The sequence below is a fragment of the Vespa crabro genome, chromosome 6 (assembly GCF_910589235.1).
Source record: "Vespa crabro chromosome 6, iyVesCrab1.2, whole genome shotgun sequence".
Classification (NCBI taxonomy): Eukaryota; Metazoa; Arthropoda; class Insecta; order Hymenoptera; family Vespidae; genus Vespa; species Vespa crabro.
The window spans coordinates 7,911,839-7,931,166 of record NC_060960.1 but is presented as its reverse complement, the minus strand read 5'-3'; the positions used below and the strand labels follow the sequence as shown (position 1 = coordinate 7,931,166).

Here is a 19,328-nt window from a genome sequence, read left to right as displayed (position 1 = left end):
ATGTAGTAGGATGGCTAATAATTGTTAAGAGAAAATTACTATTTCACATAAATGCTATCGATAATTTGTTGTGGAAATGCCAAATATAATAATAATAGAAATAAATATTATCAACGGTAAGCAAATGGTACAATACAACTTTAATGTTTAATATTTTTTTTTCTTTCTTTCTTTTTTTTTTTTTTTTTTGTTAAAATCGAACATATAAAATATGAATATTGTTATAAAAAATATTACATTAAAATAAATATCTATCGAGGGGAACATATTTGTTGATTGTACCATAGAAAAATTATAATTGAATAATTGTAAAAAATTGAAAAAAGAGTAATTATTAAAACTCATTATTTATTTAAAACAAATATTACTTTTCGAAAAGCGATCGATCAGCTGACAAAATCTTTGATCTATGATCCGACCAATTCTCCGTTAATATTACGTCGAATATTTCAATGAGTATCGATATAATGAATTACAATTCAATTGCAAAAATTTTTAATGAACCAATTTGTGTGTATATGTGTGTATATAGATTAACATATACACACATGTGTGTATTTAAGATCATGCGTATAACATTAAAGAAAAACATGTTGTTTGAAGAATGCCAAAGATAATGCATGCGAAACTGATAGTAATGGAATGATATGGTACAATAAATGATCTATTTACATATACTTAGGTATGTAAACATTTGAAGAGAACGTTTGCCAAAACTGAGTCGTTCCTGGAAAGATTAAAATTTGATAAGGAAAAATATAAAATATTATTATTATCTATTCGTAATTAATCATTCGTATATCGAATGAAATATGTATTAAATAAATTCTTCAGGGACGTTTATGTACGTAAAATTTTTACAGATTGTGATCTCTGTTATAATCATAGTAAAATAATTGATAATAATTATATTATTCATATGAAGTATTCAATAAAATGCAATATCTAAATTATATATATATATATAATGTCTAATATATAAAATATGAACATATAAAAAGAAATCCTTTCTAAATGCCGTCATTGAGAATGTACTTCGTTTATTGCGAATTAAAAGGAATAAACGGTAAATTATGAGAAAATGATCTACAAGAATATATCCAAACAATTGCTTGTAATATCATCTTTAATGATGATTTTATTCATAAAAAGAAAAAGAAGAAAAAAAAAATAAATAAATCCAAGAAAGAATATTTTAAACTTCCGAACGATCGTAAAACATTCAACTTTCTACTTTCTCTCTTCGATCTTATATTCGAAGATTTTATCTTGGGATTTATCATCCGCGTCTAAGTTCTTTTTGGTTTCGTTTATAGAAAAAAAAAAAAAGCAATAATAATAATAATAATAATAATAATAATAATAATAATAATAATAATAATAATAATAACAATAATAAAGGAATAAAAATAAGAAAAGGAAAAGAGCGACATAAATGGATTAACAATTTAGCAATGGCCATAACTAATCTCGTAAAGTACAAAGAATATCGCAATGCCGACTAAACGTTTTCTTCGAACGAATAATTTCACGGTAAAAGTAAAAATAAAAATCGATTTAAGAGACAGCTCTCAATTTTATACCTTAATAAATGGTTAAAAGATATTGTTGTTATTGTTGTTATTATTTATTTATTTTACTTTTATCGTTTCCTCTTGTCACATCGTGCCGTGTTATTAATATATTACATAATTTTTTCGAAATTTATTATATTCACGATTTTCTAGGAAAATACTCACTTATTATACAATTATATAAATTTGTAGAAATATTCATATATCGATATATATGTATAAAGAAAAATACTATTGTTTATTATTTTGTGATTAAATAAATTTACATGTATTTCAATGTTTCTACATTTCTCCATCGTAATATTTCTAATTAATATACTTTTATATTTTAATATTTATACTTAATGCACTTATATTAAATAGAAATATTATATTATAATACATATTATATAATATAGCATAAAATTATTATAATATAACATTATATTAATGTAGGAAAAACTATTGCATTTCATATGCTGTAATATTATTATAACAATAATAATATGATATATATTTGTATCAATTAGTATATATACATGTAAAAGTATTATAATATTAAAATATTGAATATTATATTGGAATAATATATTACAATTTTAGAATATTTAAAATACTCTAATACACTATATTATTCTAATAATAATAATAATAATAATAATAATAATATTCTAATATGTATTTATCAAAGAAATATTTTACTTAGAAATACGTTAGAAATATAAATATATATATATATATATATATATATATATATATATATATTTCTAACGTATTTCTATATATATGTATATATATTATATATGTATTATATTTTTTTATACATATATTTTTTTTGTCCTATAAAAAAAGAAAGAAAGGAAATACCGGATAACTTGTTTTATAATTCTTCTTAGATATGCAAAACACTCCCATACTCGACTACTCGGTTAACCGGAGATCAGAGACCTTCCCCGATTAGAAGTTCACGAAGCTTTGTAAGCAATATATTTCCAAGCGTGAGTGTTAAAAATAGATTAGTCTGTGATTACACGGATTGAAAAGGAAAATGAAGATGAGAATGAAAACGGAGACAAAAAATATCTATGTATGTATGTGTATGTGTATGTGTATAAAGAGAAAGAGAGAGAGAGGGAGAGAGAGAGAGAGAGAGAGAGAGAGAAAGAGAGAAAAAGAGAGAGAGAAAAAGAGAGAGAGAAAAACAGAAAGAGAGAGAAAGAGAGAGAGAGAGAGAGAGAGAGAGAGAGAGAGAAGCGGCACGTGTTCTACTGTGAAAAGCATGTGTTCGCAATCACAACGAAGTAAATGTTAACCCTTGTCACGCAAGAGGATATGCGTGCATCACAACATCCCACGTAACTATGATTGACAACAACGCAGGTTCAAAAAATATTATATACATAAATATATCAGGTATATATATTTTCATTCTCATTTAAGTAAAGGACAAATGGCATAAGCAGGATTGCCCGATCAATGTCGTCGTGCTTATACATATATATAGATCGCGATTCGAAAGGTAACGTTCCTTTCCTTCGAACGCCTTTTACGAGAGAAAGGACGTTTCTTGTTTGTTTATCTATCTATTTATCTATCTCTTTTTCTTTTATCATCTTTTACGATTTGACGATTTTAAAAGATTTAAAAACATCTTTTTACAATATTTATATATCCCGTTTAATTTGTTTCTTTTTCTTGCTTTCGTTTTTTTTTCCTTTTTTTTTTTTTCTTTTTTTATTTGTTTTTATTTTTTTAGGATTTAGATTAAAATTCTAGGTAATCCATCATATTCATGAATATTTATGATTGTCATAGTAATAATAATAATAATAATAATAATAATAATAATAATAATAATAATAATAATAACAATAATAATAATAATAATAATATATATATATGCAACCCAATGGCGGACAATATATTTTATTTTTATATTATTTTCTATAATATTTTAAATCGTTCTTAATATTTAATTTTTATTTCGTATAATATTTTAAAGCTATCTTCCTATCTTTCCTTCTTGAAAAGAACAATGTGTACACAACTGGCGTTCAGATAGTATAGATAAGAACTTATCTATAATAAAATAGCTCACCTAATCTGATCTTTAGATTATTCCGAACAATCTAATCTTGAAAGTATCATTTCTAGAAAATCTTTAAATCGTCTCACTTGTTATTGAAAACATCGCGTATAAAAGTATAGAACAAAGATAGATACTAATAACAGTCAATGTTAGGAAATATTTGCTGACGGTACTTTTGCCTTGTATATTCTGAAAAAAAAAAAAAAAGAAAAAGAAAATAAAGCAAGATGGCTACGAAGCCTTTCTTTCGTTTATCATAGTTCCGTTATCATAGTTATAAAATATTTATGTTTCTATCGTTATACTAATCCAAACATTTATTAAAACGAATCAAACAAAATTTTAATAGATAACCTTTCTTTTCGCCTGTTATTTATTTTATCATTATTATTAAACATTTTAAAATAAGTATTAGTATTTTTAATAAATAATTAAATTATAATAAAAATTATAATAAATATTATAATTAAAATTATAATAAAATAGATAATATAATTGTTCAGTATTATATCCATTAATACAAGAAGTGTCAATATGTTAATTAAAACATTTGTAATTATAACAAATATATCAGTATTTTTAATCTTCAATCAAAATCGTCGGTCAGTATAAATAATTAAATTGCGTTAAATTTGCACCATTTATATTATATATTGATATTTTATTATAAATACCCATAAAAATTTTCATATTTTTCCGATCAATTTATTTGACAAAATATTTACAATTAATTAATAACAATACTTATCAAATGAATATACAAGTGTTCCGTTCTTTTTTTTTGTTTCTCTCGTGCCATTGAATTAATTTAAATATTAAATTGAATTATTAAAGATAAGAATTATAAAGGAAGAACGATATCATAATCACGATGTCCTTGAAAAATGATCAATACTTAATCCATGAAACAGCATGATTCTTATATGTCATATGGTATTCGATGTCACAACAAGAATGTTTGCAAAAAAAAAAATGTCCATGACAAGCAAAAAGAAAAGAAAAAGAAAATAATACAATGTCAGTTCGTTCCGCAAAAGTGAAGAAGAAAAGAAAAAACAAAATGGACGATCAGTATAGTTTCCGAAAAAACGTATTCTCATGAATAAAGAATATGATTGCTGGTCCAGAAGCAAAGAAGATACCAGGAAAGTCATTCCACCTAATTCCGACCGGTTTTTTGAATGAACGTCGAGATGAAACCTGAAAAGCAAAGAACATCAAACAAAATTTCACAGTCCATTTGTTATGATTTACAATTGTTACGATTTCAAACGATACTCTGAATAAAGTCTAATATTATTCATATATCCACATGCTTACAAAATATATATATATGTATATAAATAATATTTATGTATATATATATATATATTTATTTATCTCGTTAAAAAAAAGGAAAAAGGAATGTGAATCGGCATTTCGTATTATATTATGTCAAATAATGTCAAACAATATTATAATTCTGCATTATTATTTCTACAAATAATATTACAATTCTTCTATCATAAATACGATCGAAAAATTACATTACAAAAAAAGAATAAACTCTAACGTCATAAAAAGAAAAAAAGGGGACGCAAAAGTATTTCTTCGCGGTAATCATTTAAACAAAAACAAAAAAAGAGAGAGAGAGAAAGAGAGAGAGAGAGAGAATAAAAACAAGAAAGAAAGAAAAAAAGTAAAAAAAAGGGGAGGAGGGGGAAAATGAGAAAAGAATAGAAGAAACGAAATGGAACAATTCTCTCCCACGATCTAAAAAAAGAAAGCAAGAAAGAAAGAAAGAAAAAAAAAACAGGGAACGAAACAAACACAGGTCAAACTCGTTCACCTTTTGTCACGTAGAAAATCGTGACTGGGGTGTTACGTCTACTCGACTATAGAAATATTCGATTCTACTTAAAGAGCGAGCCAATGGTGAATTCCCCGACATTAGAGACGAACGTAATGTGTGTGCATGGTGATCATCATCATCGGCCTAGCGACTCGGGGAATCCCAAATACTTCTTCTCCTCCCTTTCATTCCCTCTCCCTCATCTTCGTGGTGGATGAAAGCAGTAGAGAGATGGAGAGAAGGAGAGAGAGAGAGAGAAAGAGAGAAAAGAAGGAAGTAAAAGAGGAAAGAACAAAATTGCGCTGTGGGGAAAAAAGGTGGATTGGTTAAGGGAAGGAGAGGTGAAGAGAGGGAGGGACAAGGGGAGGGAGGAGGGGGTTGCCTTCGTCGTCATCGTTGAAAAGAAACGTGAGAATATACGTCGCGCACGATCAAACTCGAAGTCTCCACTTGCAAGGAGTTCTCTTCTCTTTCGAAGAGAAGAGAAGAGAAGAGAAGAGAAAAGAAGAGAAGAGAAGAGAAGAGAAGAGAAGAGAAGAGAAGAGAAGAGAAGAGAAGAGAAGAGAAGAGAACAGGAGAGAACAGAAGAGAACAGAACAGAAGTAGACGTAAAGCACGAGTTAAAACAGGCTGGTCGTCCTCGGCCGATCTTGGGAACTCCGCGAGTGTTGTGAACGATCGAGCGATCGAGTGAGTGAGCGAACAAGCATACACAAGACGCGTAAGCGTTACTTCGTCTCTCGATCTCGTCCGTGTCGGTCGATACCGCGATTTATCCGTCATCAGCTCTTTTACCATTTTTATTACGATTATATATATATATATATATATATGTAGTTTATATATATATATATATATATATATATATATGTAGTATGTTATATATATATATGTAGTTTACGATCGATAAGAAAAAGATCAATCATACTCAACATTATATATTTATATATATATATATTTATATTTGTATATAAATATATATATATATATATATATATGTATGTATATATGTATATATATATATATATATGTACGTGTGTGAGTGTATATGTATCCGTATATAGACATATATATAAATTTTTATTCCAACTTATTACATTTCTATTTCTATTTCTATTTCACTTGACATGGGTCATCGCTGATATTGTAAACAACTTGAGTTATATTATAGAATTATTACGACTTTTATATTTTCTTATTGGTTCTTCTTTTACTTCTTCTTCTTCTTCTTCTTCTACTACCACTACCAATATCACCGATACCATCACCACCACCACCGTAATAGTGATCTATTATATATGTAAGTGATAAATTTTCATCCATTATTTCTCTATTTATGAGTACGTTAAGTTTTGTCAACATATTGCTTTTCTTTTTTTTTTCTTTGTGATTGACAATAATAATATGAATGTGTTTGTTTATGTGTGTATATATGTGTGTGTATATATATTGTATATTTATATGTGGTGTCTCATTTAACTCGGTGATAGTGATATATATATATATATATATATATATATATATATTACTATATCTTTTTATGGAATACAAAAAATCATTGGTATATGAATGTGTTCTTTGTTGAAAAAAACGTTTTCTTTTCTTTTTTATTTCTTTGGAGGTTGACGATATTTTTGTTTTTTGTTTAATCTTTTTTTTTTTAACCCGGAACAGTTTTTCTGTTTTTAAACAGAAGAAAACGAATTGTTTTGCGATATATTGCATACATATTGTAATTATGTATGCATTACGTATCTTTGAAATTATTCGTCGAATCAGCACGTGCAAATTCTTCGTTTCCTTGTCAAAATATGTATCAAAATTTTATATGCACTTTTTGTAAGAGGATAAATATTTTGCACATCATTTCTTTTTCGTTCTTATATTTTCACGTATTATATATATTCTATCATATTTCTCAATGTTCGTTTTGATCGAACATTGAGAAAATATAGTAATGAACGACCAAACAGAAAATACAGATAATTATCTTCGAAATGTAGACTCTTATTTCAACATATTCAAATTAAATCAATTGTTCGATGTGTAATTTGTAAGTAAAATGGCAACAATATATATATATATATATATATATATATATATATATATATATATATATGTATAGTACAGTGCTAGGCAAAAGTTTATAGATAGATCAATGATTCATCTAAATAATTTGAAAAATTATCAATCAACAAGTACTTAACAGGTGCAATTACAAAAAAAATGCATGTATGGATACATTTGGTGACAAAAAATTTTTTTTCTCTTCATAACGATGTATGACTAAATGCGATATGAAGTATGATTTAAAATATCAGTCATTATTTTTAGGGGAAAAAAAAATAAATAAATAAAAGAAAAAGAAAAAATATAGAGGCACTTAATTCAATTTCTTGTTTTTGTTATATATAAAAAATAAAAAAAAAAAAAAAAGAAAGAAAACAATTTTAAGTATCAGCAATTATGCTTGGATAAAAATACAAGCATTGATTTTTTTCGAAATTAAAATATATGCATGTGATGATAAATTTAACGAAAAGAAAAATAATTTATATGATAGATCAATTCGATTAATCGATCATCATCAATATTGAACAATTCATAAGTTAAAATTAATTGATTTTCATTTTAAAGTAAATTAATTTTTTAAATTTGATATTTCACTTTGCTGTTAATTAACGTAATTTACAATTATAGTTACGTTATTTTCAATAATTTGATATACGTTTCCTCATCGTTTTAGTAAGTTCTTGACATCGCGTCATGCTCCACATGTTACCACTCGTGAGCTAACAAAAAGATAGTTGTATATTTTTGTGTGTATGAATGAATGAATTATTTTTAATTCAATGAATGTAATCATGCATTATTGTAATTCTGCACGTCAAAAAACTGCGGTAAGATAAATAATAGTGTATAAAAATAAAAATAATACAAATATAAAAAATGTATAAATATATAGTATATAAAAGTAAAAAAAAAAAATCTAATAAAGTATATACAGGATGAGTCAAAAAAGTTTCTAAGTGAATTTTCAATAAGTCACCAAAAATTATTAGACGAATCCAAGTTATTAGATGAACTAAAAAAAAAAAAAAATATATATATATATATATATATATATATATACTCTTTTTCAGGCTAAATTTTGTTTATTCTTTAAACAAAATTTTGATTTCTAAAAATGTAAAACTATAAAGTTTAGTCTATAAAGTTTAATCTATGAAAATTAAATATCTAAAATAAAAATATTTGAATTTCTTTTATAAAATAGAACAGGTTTTTAAGACGATACTTAAGAACGAAAAAAGGAAAAGAACAAAAAGAAAAAAAAAAAAAAAAGAAAAGATACGATTTGGTAATCGTAAAGTCGTATAATGATAAGAAAGTCCATATTATCGTGCTAACGTACATTTTACTGAATGGAAGAGAAAAAAGAAAAAAGAAAAAGATATTTCTGCGCGTAACAAAATTTCAGTAGTACTTCTAAATCCACTTTATAATGTGCAAATACCTTATTGCATCATAGAAAATTTCCTTTTATATTACGCGTGTCAAATCATCAATACAAATGAATAATAAAAACTTAAACGAACAAAAACTCCTCCTTTTTTATAATCGATTAGATACTATATAATAATTATCTATCCACGTCATTCTAAATCGGATGGGATTTTTCTCTTTTCCGCGTTATCTTTCTAATTGAAATTTAATGTATTTTTTAATCTCTTGAGGAAAAAAAAAAGAATCTAAGAATAATAGATTGTATGCAAATGGACGATTCTATACATACATAAATTATTTCAAGGTAAACTATTATCTATTTATATTCGAAAATTCGAAGAAACGAAGACAGTTTACTATTGATTATTACAAAATTGTTTTTGAAATCTTACACACCTTTTTTTTGATTGAATATAGATCAGTACTTCTCCAAGTTCGTAAAAACTTTTCGAGAGAATTTAAAAAAAGAAAGAAGCTAAGGAAAAAGAAAAAAAGAAAAATCCCATCGATACACGCTCCTGGAATTCTAAAGTATTGATAAAACTTTTAGAATATCCTCTGTCTATAATTTATGAATATAGAATTTAATATGTATATATATACATATATATATAATTTTATATGCAGTATTATTTAATATGTAGTATAGAAGTATTATATAAGTATCTGCATATATATGTGTATATATATATATATATATATATATACACATACTTAAAGAGTATCCATTTACATAAATATGTCCAAGGAATACGTGAAATTTAAAAGTTTTTGAAAAAAATTCTATAGATACCTACATATATATGTATATATACATATATATGATTTGAAATACAGCAGTTTGTCGAATGTGATTATAAGAAGAAACAAAAATTTAAACACGTGCTATCGTCTATTCAGGTGTGTACGTTTCATATTCGAGGAAAGCTATTTCTGCATAATATGATACATTATTCTTTGAGGAAAGTGTCGAAGACAATAAGATAAAAAAAGAAAAAAAAAAAAAAGAAGAAGAAGAAGAAAAAAAAGAAGAAAAAAAATTTAACGAAAGAGATGGAAACAGCTGTGCTAACGCAACAAGAATGATAAACAAAAATGTTTGTTATATGAATATGTACATTCTCAATGAGGAAATCTTTCGTGTCTGCTAAGACTTAGTACATATATACATAGATGGATGTCATCTATGTATGCCTTAGGCTATACAAAAGTCATTCTCCCTTCTCTCCGTAAATACCTATTTTTTTCCCTCTTCCCATTGAAGGCACGTGTAATACGTAAGTAATACTTTCACTACATTCGAATTCTTTCAGTATCGGTATTACAGAATTATCGAAGGCTCCCTCTCCTTTTATCCTATTTGGATCTTCACATTTGCCGTGATTTTTTTTTCCCCTGCGAACGAATTCAATAGAGGCGTCATAAATTGACGTCATTTCGTTAGTACGGTCGTGAAAAATTTACATATCAAAAGAAAGAGAATCTAGGCATCCTGTGTTAAGCAATATGTGTTTATATTTTATTCCTTGTCATTTGTTGTGCTTATTTTTTTCTCTTCTTTACTTTTTTTTTTTTCTTCTTTTCTTCTCTTTTTTTTTTCTTTTTTTTCTTTTTTACGCAAAAAGAGATCAGTTTTTAGAAATTTTTACTTGTGACAATGATTCCTTTTTTCTTTTTTCTAAAAAATTAATTTATCTATTTCTCTTTCTGTATTATCTATTTAAATTAAGTATGATAATTATATGTAAATATACCTTGTGTACGAGGTCAGTGAAATAAAAGAATAAGTTTAACTAGAAACTTTGAAAAGGAATAATTGATTTTTCGGTTTCACTTAGGAACTTTTTACTCATCTATCAAAATATTAATTTAACAAAGCTCATAACTTTCGTTATTATTTATGATTCTCGTCATAAATTTGACGAAACAAACATTCGTACGTTATAAACAATATAAAAATTTAAATAAGATACTCATTCAAATTATCAATTGCATTATATTAAATGCCGGATGGAAAATAATTTTCACAATTATCATGATGGCTTAAATTGGATCGATAAATCTTAATGATCGAACAAAAACTATTATCGGAATCAATAGGTTAAATTGTTTCTTGAAAAATCGTCATGAAGATTGGAGACCATAATTGAATATACGTATCTCCCACTAATCGTATATCCTGCATGTACGATTATACATATCTATATACATTCATATGTATATATATATATATGTATTGTATATTCCACTCGCGTACGATGAGTGATTCATTTCTCGCCTACGTATATACGCATACATACATAATTATGTATACTATACGAGAGTCAGTTTTACGAAGGATCACAATCGAATTTGCCATGAAAGATCTCATTTCTTTCGAATATAAACAACCGGATGTAATGAATTAATTTAAAAAAATAAAAAACAAAAAATAAAAAAAAAAACTGAAATAAGAAAAAGAAAAAGAAATCTGACAAAGACTTAACTATCCAAGCATCAAATGTAATGTGAAAAGAAAAAAAAAGAAAAGAAATATAGCAACAAAGAAGAAAATAATAACAGTCACGATGTTTACTTTTTTACGATTACAATTGTTTTTACTATTTTTTTCCTTCTATTAGTTTTTATAACATGATCGAACGTATAAAGATACATACCTCCATGTACAATAAAGTTTCAAATCATTCTGAGATATTTCCAAAAAAATATATTTTTTATCTAGCGCGCTTTATTTTCAATTTTCAAATTTTTACGGAAAAGAGAATTATGTTTTCTTTTTTATTTATTTATTTATTTATTTTTTTTTTGCAAGAATAAATATACTCACCTTTTTTCTCTTTTTTTTTTCATTTTTTCTATACTCATCGTATAAACAAATAATTTTCAAATAATTCAAGATCAAACGTCAAAATATATTCTTAAAATGAAAAATATATTACTTGGATCGTATAATCGCCGTTTCATATATTCAAATATATAACATAATAATTTTTGAAACGCGCAAAAAAACTTTCTCATTTGACGATAAATAATTAAAAGACGATTATGTCGATTATGTATTTTTATTTTGTTTTACATTTTTCTTTTTCTTTTTCTTTTTTTTTTTTTCTTTTCAATCTTTATTTTTTTATCTTTTATCAATTTATTTATTTATTTCTCTCTTTAATCGATCTACTTGTTTTCTATTGGATCGCGTTTTACGTAAAGCAAAATATAAAAATGAAAAATTAATCGTTTTATAATCCTTTTAAATTAAAATGCGATCGCTATTGTGCTTCGAGTATTTGAGAAATTTTATTCGTTCTATGTTGAGATGTGCGTTACATCGAACATCGAGACATATACACACATACATACATACATACATACATACATACTTATACGTAGGAAGCTTATATAAAGAGACAACGTTCTAAACGATGTTGTACACGTGTGGTCGCGACTTAAAGCAACATCAGCCGCGTTTCTATTCGGGGGAGGGGCCCGTTATCGCGACAAAGTCAACGACGACGACAAAGACGATTGTGAAGATCACGTAAGGTAATATCGAACTATATATTGTTACATATATAATATATTATATATATATATATATATATATATACTATACACACATATATATCATTGATTATAAAAGATTATCCGTTTAGTACATCGTTTCATAGAACTGACAAGTAGTTAAACATATATATGATCATACTGAAAATCAAGTGCAAAAGTTAACAGTGTGTCGAGTTCAATGGCGTAGAATTACAAAAAATTCTAATCCAAAAGAAAAATGAAAACGAAGATAAAAAAATAAAAGAATAAGAGAGAGAGAGAGAGAGAGAGAAAAGTGCAGTGGCGGATTTACATAAATTTGGAATAATTGATTTATTTTACTCGTATTAAAATTTATAGACGTATCCAAAATTTGTATCGTCTTAGGCCATTTGAAAGATAAATCCACCAGTGAGTATGTGTGTGTGTATGAGACAGAGAGAAAGAAAGAAAGAAAGGAAGAGAGAGAGGGAAAGAAAGAAATTGAAAAGAGACAATTCTATCGGATTTCTAATTACATTGTACAGATAATATATAAAATACATATTATATCGATGCAATTAATCGTTTGGAAATTTTTCGCGGAGAAAAAATTTTATATGAAATATTATATTTGATAAAAAGTAACGACATTTTTATATTTTATTTTATTTTATTTCATATTATTATTTGTTTGTTTTTTTTTTCTTTTTTTTTTTTGTAATAATCAGTGTGATCTCTGACGTTTACTTTCCTTACTAAAAATAAATGGAAAAATTTTTTGCAGACGTCGAAGAAACTTTATACTTTATACTACTAAACAAATTCCATTATTACTGACACTATGAAAGAATTTTTTCATTATATTTAAAAAATAATTTCGTATACTAATCATTTGAGCTATTAATGGAATGTAAAATGCGAATATATTTTATTAATTTTCTTCTCGTTAAATTTAATCGAAATTTAATTTAATAATTGCAAAATATTGATCATATTTTGATCTGATAAACAGAGATAAAATATTTCCGATTATGTCATGGAAAAAAAAAACTCATGCAAGATTTGAATCACATTCATTCAAATGCAATAAAAAATACATCGTAATGAAAGAAATAAAAAAGAAAAAGATTATATCGCATCATTGATCGGAAAAGATAATCGCGAAAATTTCCGGTCGATATTGAACGCTCGAGTAATGTTTCTTGAAGATTTGAAAGATCTCACAAAGATAATCGATGTCGATATCGTAAAATATTACAAATTAATATAAAAATAAAACAAAAAGCTCCTCTTTTTTTTTTATTCTTTTTACTTTTTCTTCTACTACGTTTGAGGAACATCCTTTTCTTTTTCTTATATGAACTATAAGAAAACGAAAAGAAAATAGATTACTCATACGATTCTTGAACAAAACGAAATTTTAATAAAGATGTTTGAAAGAAAATTTCTTTAATTCGACCACGTAACAAAAATACATAAATCATATAATACAACTACATATAATTACAGACGTTGAAAACGTGACGGACAAGGCATTGTTATTAAATTACAGATAAAGATTAGACACGTTATAGTACTGATACCTCTTAAGAGAAATATTATACATAATGTAACATAATGTAATTTTGTTGACGTAGAATGTCGTAGTCTAGAAGGAAATGTCAACGAGAAATTAATTCGATGAATCATGAAATTGAAAGTATATATTCTAAAGTATGGCCGTTTTGTAAATCTTTCATATACTTTGAGAATATACGTATAAATTTATTATCGTTATTTTATTAAAAAAAAAAAAAAAGAGGAAAGAAGAAAAAATATATTTCGTAAATAATTTATATAAAAAATATATTTTTTTTTTGTATATTTTTACAGTAACAATACTTCTCGTTGAGAGCAAGGATATTGAAATTAAGAAAGTTTAACGATCATTCGAAAAAAAAAAATGGCTAACCATAACGATCACGATGAACACGTTCCAAACGATGTCGATCCTCAACGAGTATTAATAGCTAAGGCAGTAACTATGATAGTTCTATGTTCGGTCAGTACTCTCATGGGACTATTTCCAATGCAATTGGCCAAATGGTTAAAATGGAATACTTCGGGAAATATTCAAAATCCAAGGTGAGTAAAAATCGATTAATCAAATGTCATCAATTATTTTCACTTACTCCTTTTTCTATGTCGATGATAAAACTGATCGGAATTTTTTTCTAAAATCCTATAAATTCAACATAAAATTCAATATACGATATTACATACGTGTCACTCATTGATTTATTATATATCCTATTTAACAACGTTATGAAGAAAAGAGAATAACAGACAAATATGAGAACGTTCTCCTTTCGTAAATATTCTTATCGATGTAAAATTAAAAACTGTTTATACAGACATATCGATGTTTACCAGTTAACGAATAACGATTCTTCGATTTTATATCTACTTGTTCACAATAATACGAATAAAAATTCTCGATCGGTTAAATATTATAATAATAATACAGAATGATAAACAAAAGTTTCAAAGGTTTAATAAAAAGTTTTGCAATCTAAACAAAAAAAAAACCAAAAAGAAAACATAAAAAAAATTAACTTAAAAAGTCTCGAAAAGGAGTAATGTTGATTTTTAAAATCACCTGGAAACTTTTGGCCCGCTCTGTATTAAATATATATGTGTGTGTGTGTTTGTATGTATGTATGTATGAATGTATGTATGTATATATATATATATATTAATGATTTTCTTTAATCATTCATCATTGAATTTACAATGTACAGGTCTACGAAATTAGTGGCTTTGCTTCTTGGTTTTGGTGGAGGTATACTTTTTTGTACAACGTTTCTTCATATGATACCGGAAGTCACCGAAGGTGTTAATAATCTTATAGAGGAAGGAACATTCCCGAAATTTACATTCTCATTGGCTGAGATGTTAACGTGCTGTGGGTATGTTACGATCCGATTAATGTAATTTATTACTAGATCGATTTACATAAATTATTGTAGATAAGTTATACACTAGACTTGTGTGATAAAAACTGAAGAAAAAAAATTTTCACGCAAAGTAAACGTATGATAAGCGGATATATCTTTTTTTTTATAATTTATAAGATTATTTATAATTGGTGTTTTATATATATATATATATATATATATATATTTTTTTTTTGTTTAGTATTTCTATATTTCATTTAATGTCTTGATATTTTTATGATATTTTATACGGAGGGAACTAAAAGTTCTTAGGTGATTTTTTTTTTCAGGCAATTACTCTTTTACGAGTCTTCTTAAACTAATCTTTTCTTTTTTCTTATTTTTTATTTTTTCTTTTTTTTTGAATTGTAAAACTATCTTATAAAATTACCTCGTAAAACTATCTTGCAAAACTACAAGTCTGAAAGATTTTGAGAAAAAAAATTATTACTTTGACCATTTAGAAATTTTCGGCCCGTTTAAAAACTTTTGAGCCACCTCGTATTTAATATATTTTAATATATATTTGATAGTTTTATAATACAATACTTATTATAATATAATGACCATGAAAATATTATTTATTATTACTTACTTTGTAGATTCTTCATTATGTATTTGGTCGAAGAATTGGTGCATACACATTTAAGAAAAAGAAAGTCGGAAAAAGAAGAAGACATTAAAACGGACATGAATCGTAGTACAAATGAACTCGTAGAAAATGGTCAAATAGTATCATCTTATGCAAATGGACATTCTCATGCGTAAGTTTATTATTTTTTTTTTTTCTTTTCTTTCTCTCGTTTATTCCATCTATATATCATATAATCTTATTCTAATTATTTATTTTCACTTAACGATTTTGTGATGAATGATTTTTTTTATTCTATCCTATGCTTTTTAAAATAAAAAGAAAAAATGATTACATAAATAAAAGAATTCCAAATTCAACTCGTTACTTTTTCCACATAGAAGTAGTCATGGTCATTCTCATCATTTACCCGAGATAATAGACGTCGAAGATGACTTCATAATAAGTTCACTTCGAGGATTATTGATAGTACTTGGTTTGTCCGTGCATGAATTATTTGAAGGACTTGCCATTGGTTTAGAAAGTTCAGAAAGCTATGTCTGGTAAGTATAATCAAGGAATAACATTATACATACTAATTAAATATTTATACTTTTATAATTTTCAACAGTAATACGGGATAATAAGCTTTAATATAAATTTAACGTTCATCATTTTAATGATGTATCTCGTTAAATTTATATGTTTTTTTTATATACGAACGTAATTTTTGAGATACCAAAATTGTCATTCAACAAAAAAAAAAAAAAAAAAAAAAGAAGAAAATTAATATTAATATTAAATTATATCTACGTAATATCTACGTAATAGTATAAACGTAGAGAAAAAAAAAATATATATATATAATTAAAAAATTGTTTCAATTAATTTTGTCATTTTACTTGTCAGGTATATGTTCGCCGCAGTTGCGGCTCATAAATTCGTTATAGCATTTTGCATCGGTGTCGAATTAACTGCAGCTAGAACACGGCGTTACTTATCGATAATCTATGTTTGCACGTTCGCCGTAGTCTCGCCCTTAGGTATCGGAATAGGAATGATACTTGTTGGTGGAGAAAGTGCAGCTGCAAGTGGATTTATGGCAGTAATTTTACAGGTACGTTCGAATCTATAATTGCATCATGCTCCAAATTGTTGCATCGTATGCACTGGGTCAAGTCAGTTTATTATAAATTTTTAATTATAAATTCATTATCAAAAACAAATTACTCTTTTTCGAGACCATTTTTTACATCTTTAGTTATAATTTCATAATCGAATTTTAAATCTCTACGATTTATTGTCATTACAGGGAAATATTGTCATGAAGGAAAAAAAAAAGTTAATTCAATATCTCGAAAAAGAATAATCGATTTTTAAAATCATTTACGAATTGATAACTTTAATCCATTTTTTTCCATCTAGTAATTTTTAAATCCAATAACTTTCTCCGCCTAGTAATTTTTTGCACACCCTAAAATTTTTTCTTCTCTTCTTTTTTTTTTTTCTTTATTTAAAATTGTAAAAAATTCTAATTTTTAATATGAATGTCTGTTTAAAAATATTTCCTTTCATTGTAATAGGGTCTCGCATCTGGCACACTTCTATACGTCGTTTTCTTCGAAATTTTACAAGAACATCGTTCGGGGCTTCGTCAATATTTATCGATACTCGTTGGCTTTCTGGTAATGTTTGGACTACAAATGTTAGGTAAGTACATGATATTTATTTCCATAAAAATATTTACTATTTAAGATAATTTTTTAAATAAATTTGCGAAAAAAATCACAACTTTTACTCGAGGATATTCATATTCACGGTACATAACACTAGAAGATTACTATAATGACCTATACAACATACGAAGCAAAACGTTTAATAATTAGTCCGAGTAGAAACCATGACACATAATTAAATCTAACTTAAAGTTAATAGCTGTCGTTTAATTAATAATATTATTAATTTCTCCTTTGAAAAGAAAAATCGTGTTAGAGATTTCGTATAAGTTTTCAGTATGTGTATACTTGATTAAAGATGTAATATGTAGGTATATATATATATATATATTTTATTTCGGATTCATAATTAAAAATCAATAATCGTCTTAATTTGAACTTTACTACTATTTAATCGAGACTCATGACAGTCGCAAGAACGTAAATCGGAAATTTTATCGCATTTTGTTCTTCTTTTCTTTTTTTTCTCAATATCTATTATCGATTGTCAATATGTAATTAATTGCTGGTCAAGAGTCACTTATCAGTCAGAGAAAATAAATTTTCACGGTTGAACACTTACATACACACATACACATATATATATATATATATATTTTTTAACTAGTCAGAATCATTGAGGCCAACGTTCGACGTTAAGAGAATATACATATTTTATTTGTGTACATATTATTTGTATTTCAACTAATTTCAAACTATGACAATCATTAATTATGATTAATTCCTAAGACGCTTACACACGTGACTAGAAGTGCACGTGTAATCCGATTAATGATCAATTATAGATGTGAGATTCGATACTTGAATGTATCGTTGACTCTCATGAATTTGAAATCAGATCGTATTACACTATACGGAATATATGCATTTCGTTAACGTACATATAACATACTCAACAAAGTATGTATGTAACTGGGTATGGTCGTTTTAAACTTTAAAGAGAATGCTGCCTTCTTCACGATCTTACTCTCATTGAATGGTAAGTGAATGAAAGAAGAATCGTCAATTGTTCTTTCGCGTTGATTTGATTCATTCATTTTAGCACCTTATATAAAGTGTTATGAGATTAATGCAGCTCTTTGTATCTGACCAAAGGGGTCAATAATATTTTGTCCTCTTAAGTATTTAATTTTAATTGATATATAATATACGTGAGTAAACATATAATATATTTGTATATATATATATATATATATATATATATATACATATATATATACATATATATATATATATACATATATATATACATATATATATATACATATATAGATGTATACTTATTTATTCTATAATTATGGTCTATGTACTCGTATCAAATCATTTTTATTGAATAATAAATTGTACAAATATTTTATAGAATTTATAAGTATACATACGTATGTGTATATATATACATATATATATATATATATATCATAAACGTAATATAATTAAAGATGAAAGATCAAATTAGAAAAATAATAAAATCAATAATAGTATTATGTTTATATTCACCATATTGTTAGAGACATAAAAAGAAAATGGTCGCTTCGTTGAATTTA

At 25.8% G+C, this 19,328-nt stretch overlaps 1 protein-coding gene across 6 annotated transcripts in view; it reads left to right on the top strand.

Moving 5' to 3' along the window:
* Positions 1-5,889: 5,889 nt before the first annotated feature.
* The window catches only part of LOC124424686 (zinc transporter ZIP1-like), a 25,255-nt gene continuing 11,816 nt past the window's right edge, over positions 5,890-19,328 (top strand). The window contains exons 1-8 of one of the 6 annotated variants that reach the window (XM_046964083.1): positions 5,890-6,163; positions 6,759-6,773; positions 14,375-14,626; positions 15,283-15,450; positions 16,080-16,241; positions 16,450-16,611; positions 16,958-17,165; positions 17,632-17,758. In XM_046964083.1, the coding sequence (XP_046820039.1) occupies positions 14,445-14,626; positions 15,283-15,450; positions 16,080-16,241; positions 16,450-16,611; positions 16,958-17,165; positions 17,632-17,758 (1,009 nt within the window). In that variant the 5' untranslated portion in view covers positions 5,890-6,163; positions 6,759-6,773; positions 14,375-14,444. Of the gene's footprint in view, positions 6,164-6,513; positions 6,774-12,367; positions 12,521-14,374; positions 14,627-15,282; positions 15,451-16,079; positions 16,242-16,449; positions 16,612-16,957; positions 17,166-17,631; positions 17,759-19,328 lie in introns of those variants that run through there. The other 5 variants (XM_046964087.1, XM_046964086.1, XM_046964081.1 and 2 more) reach the window with 5 other exon arrangements.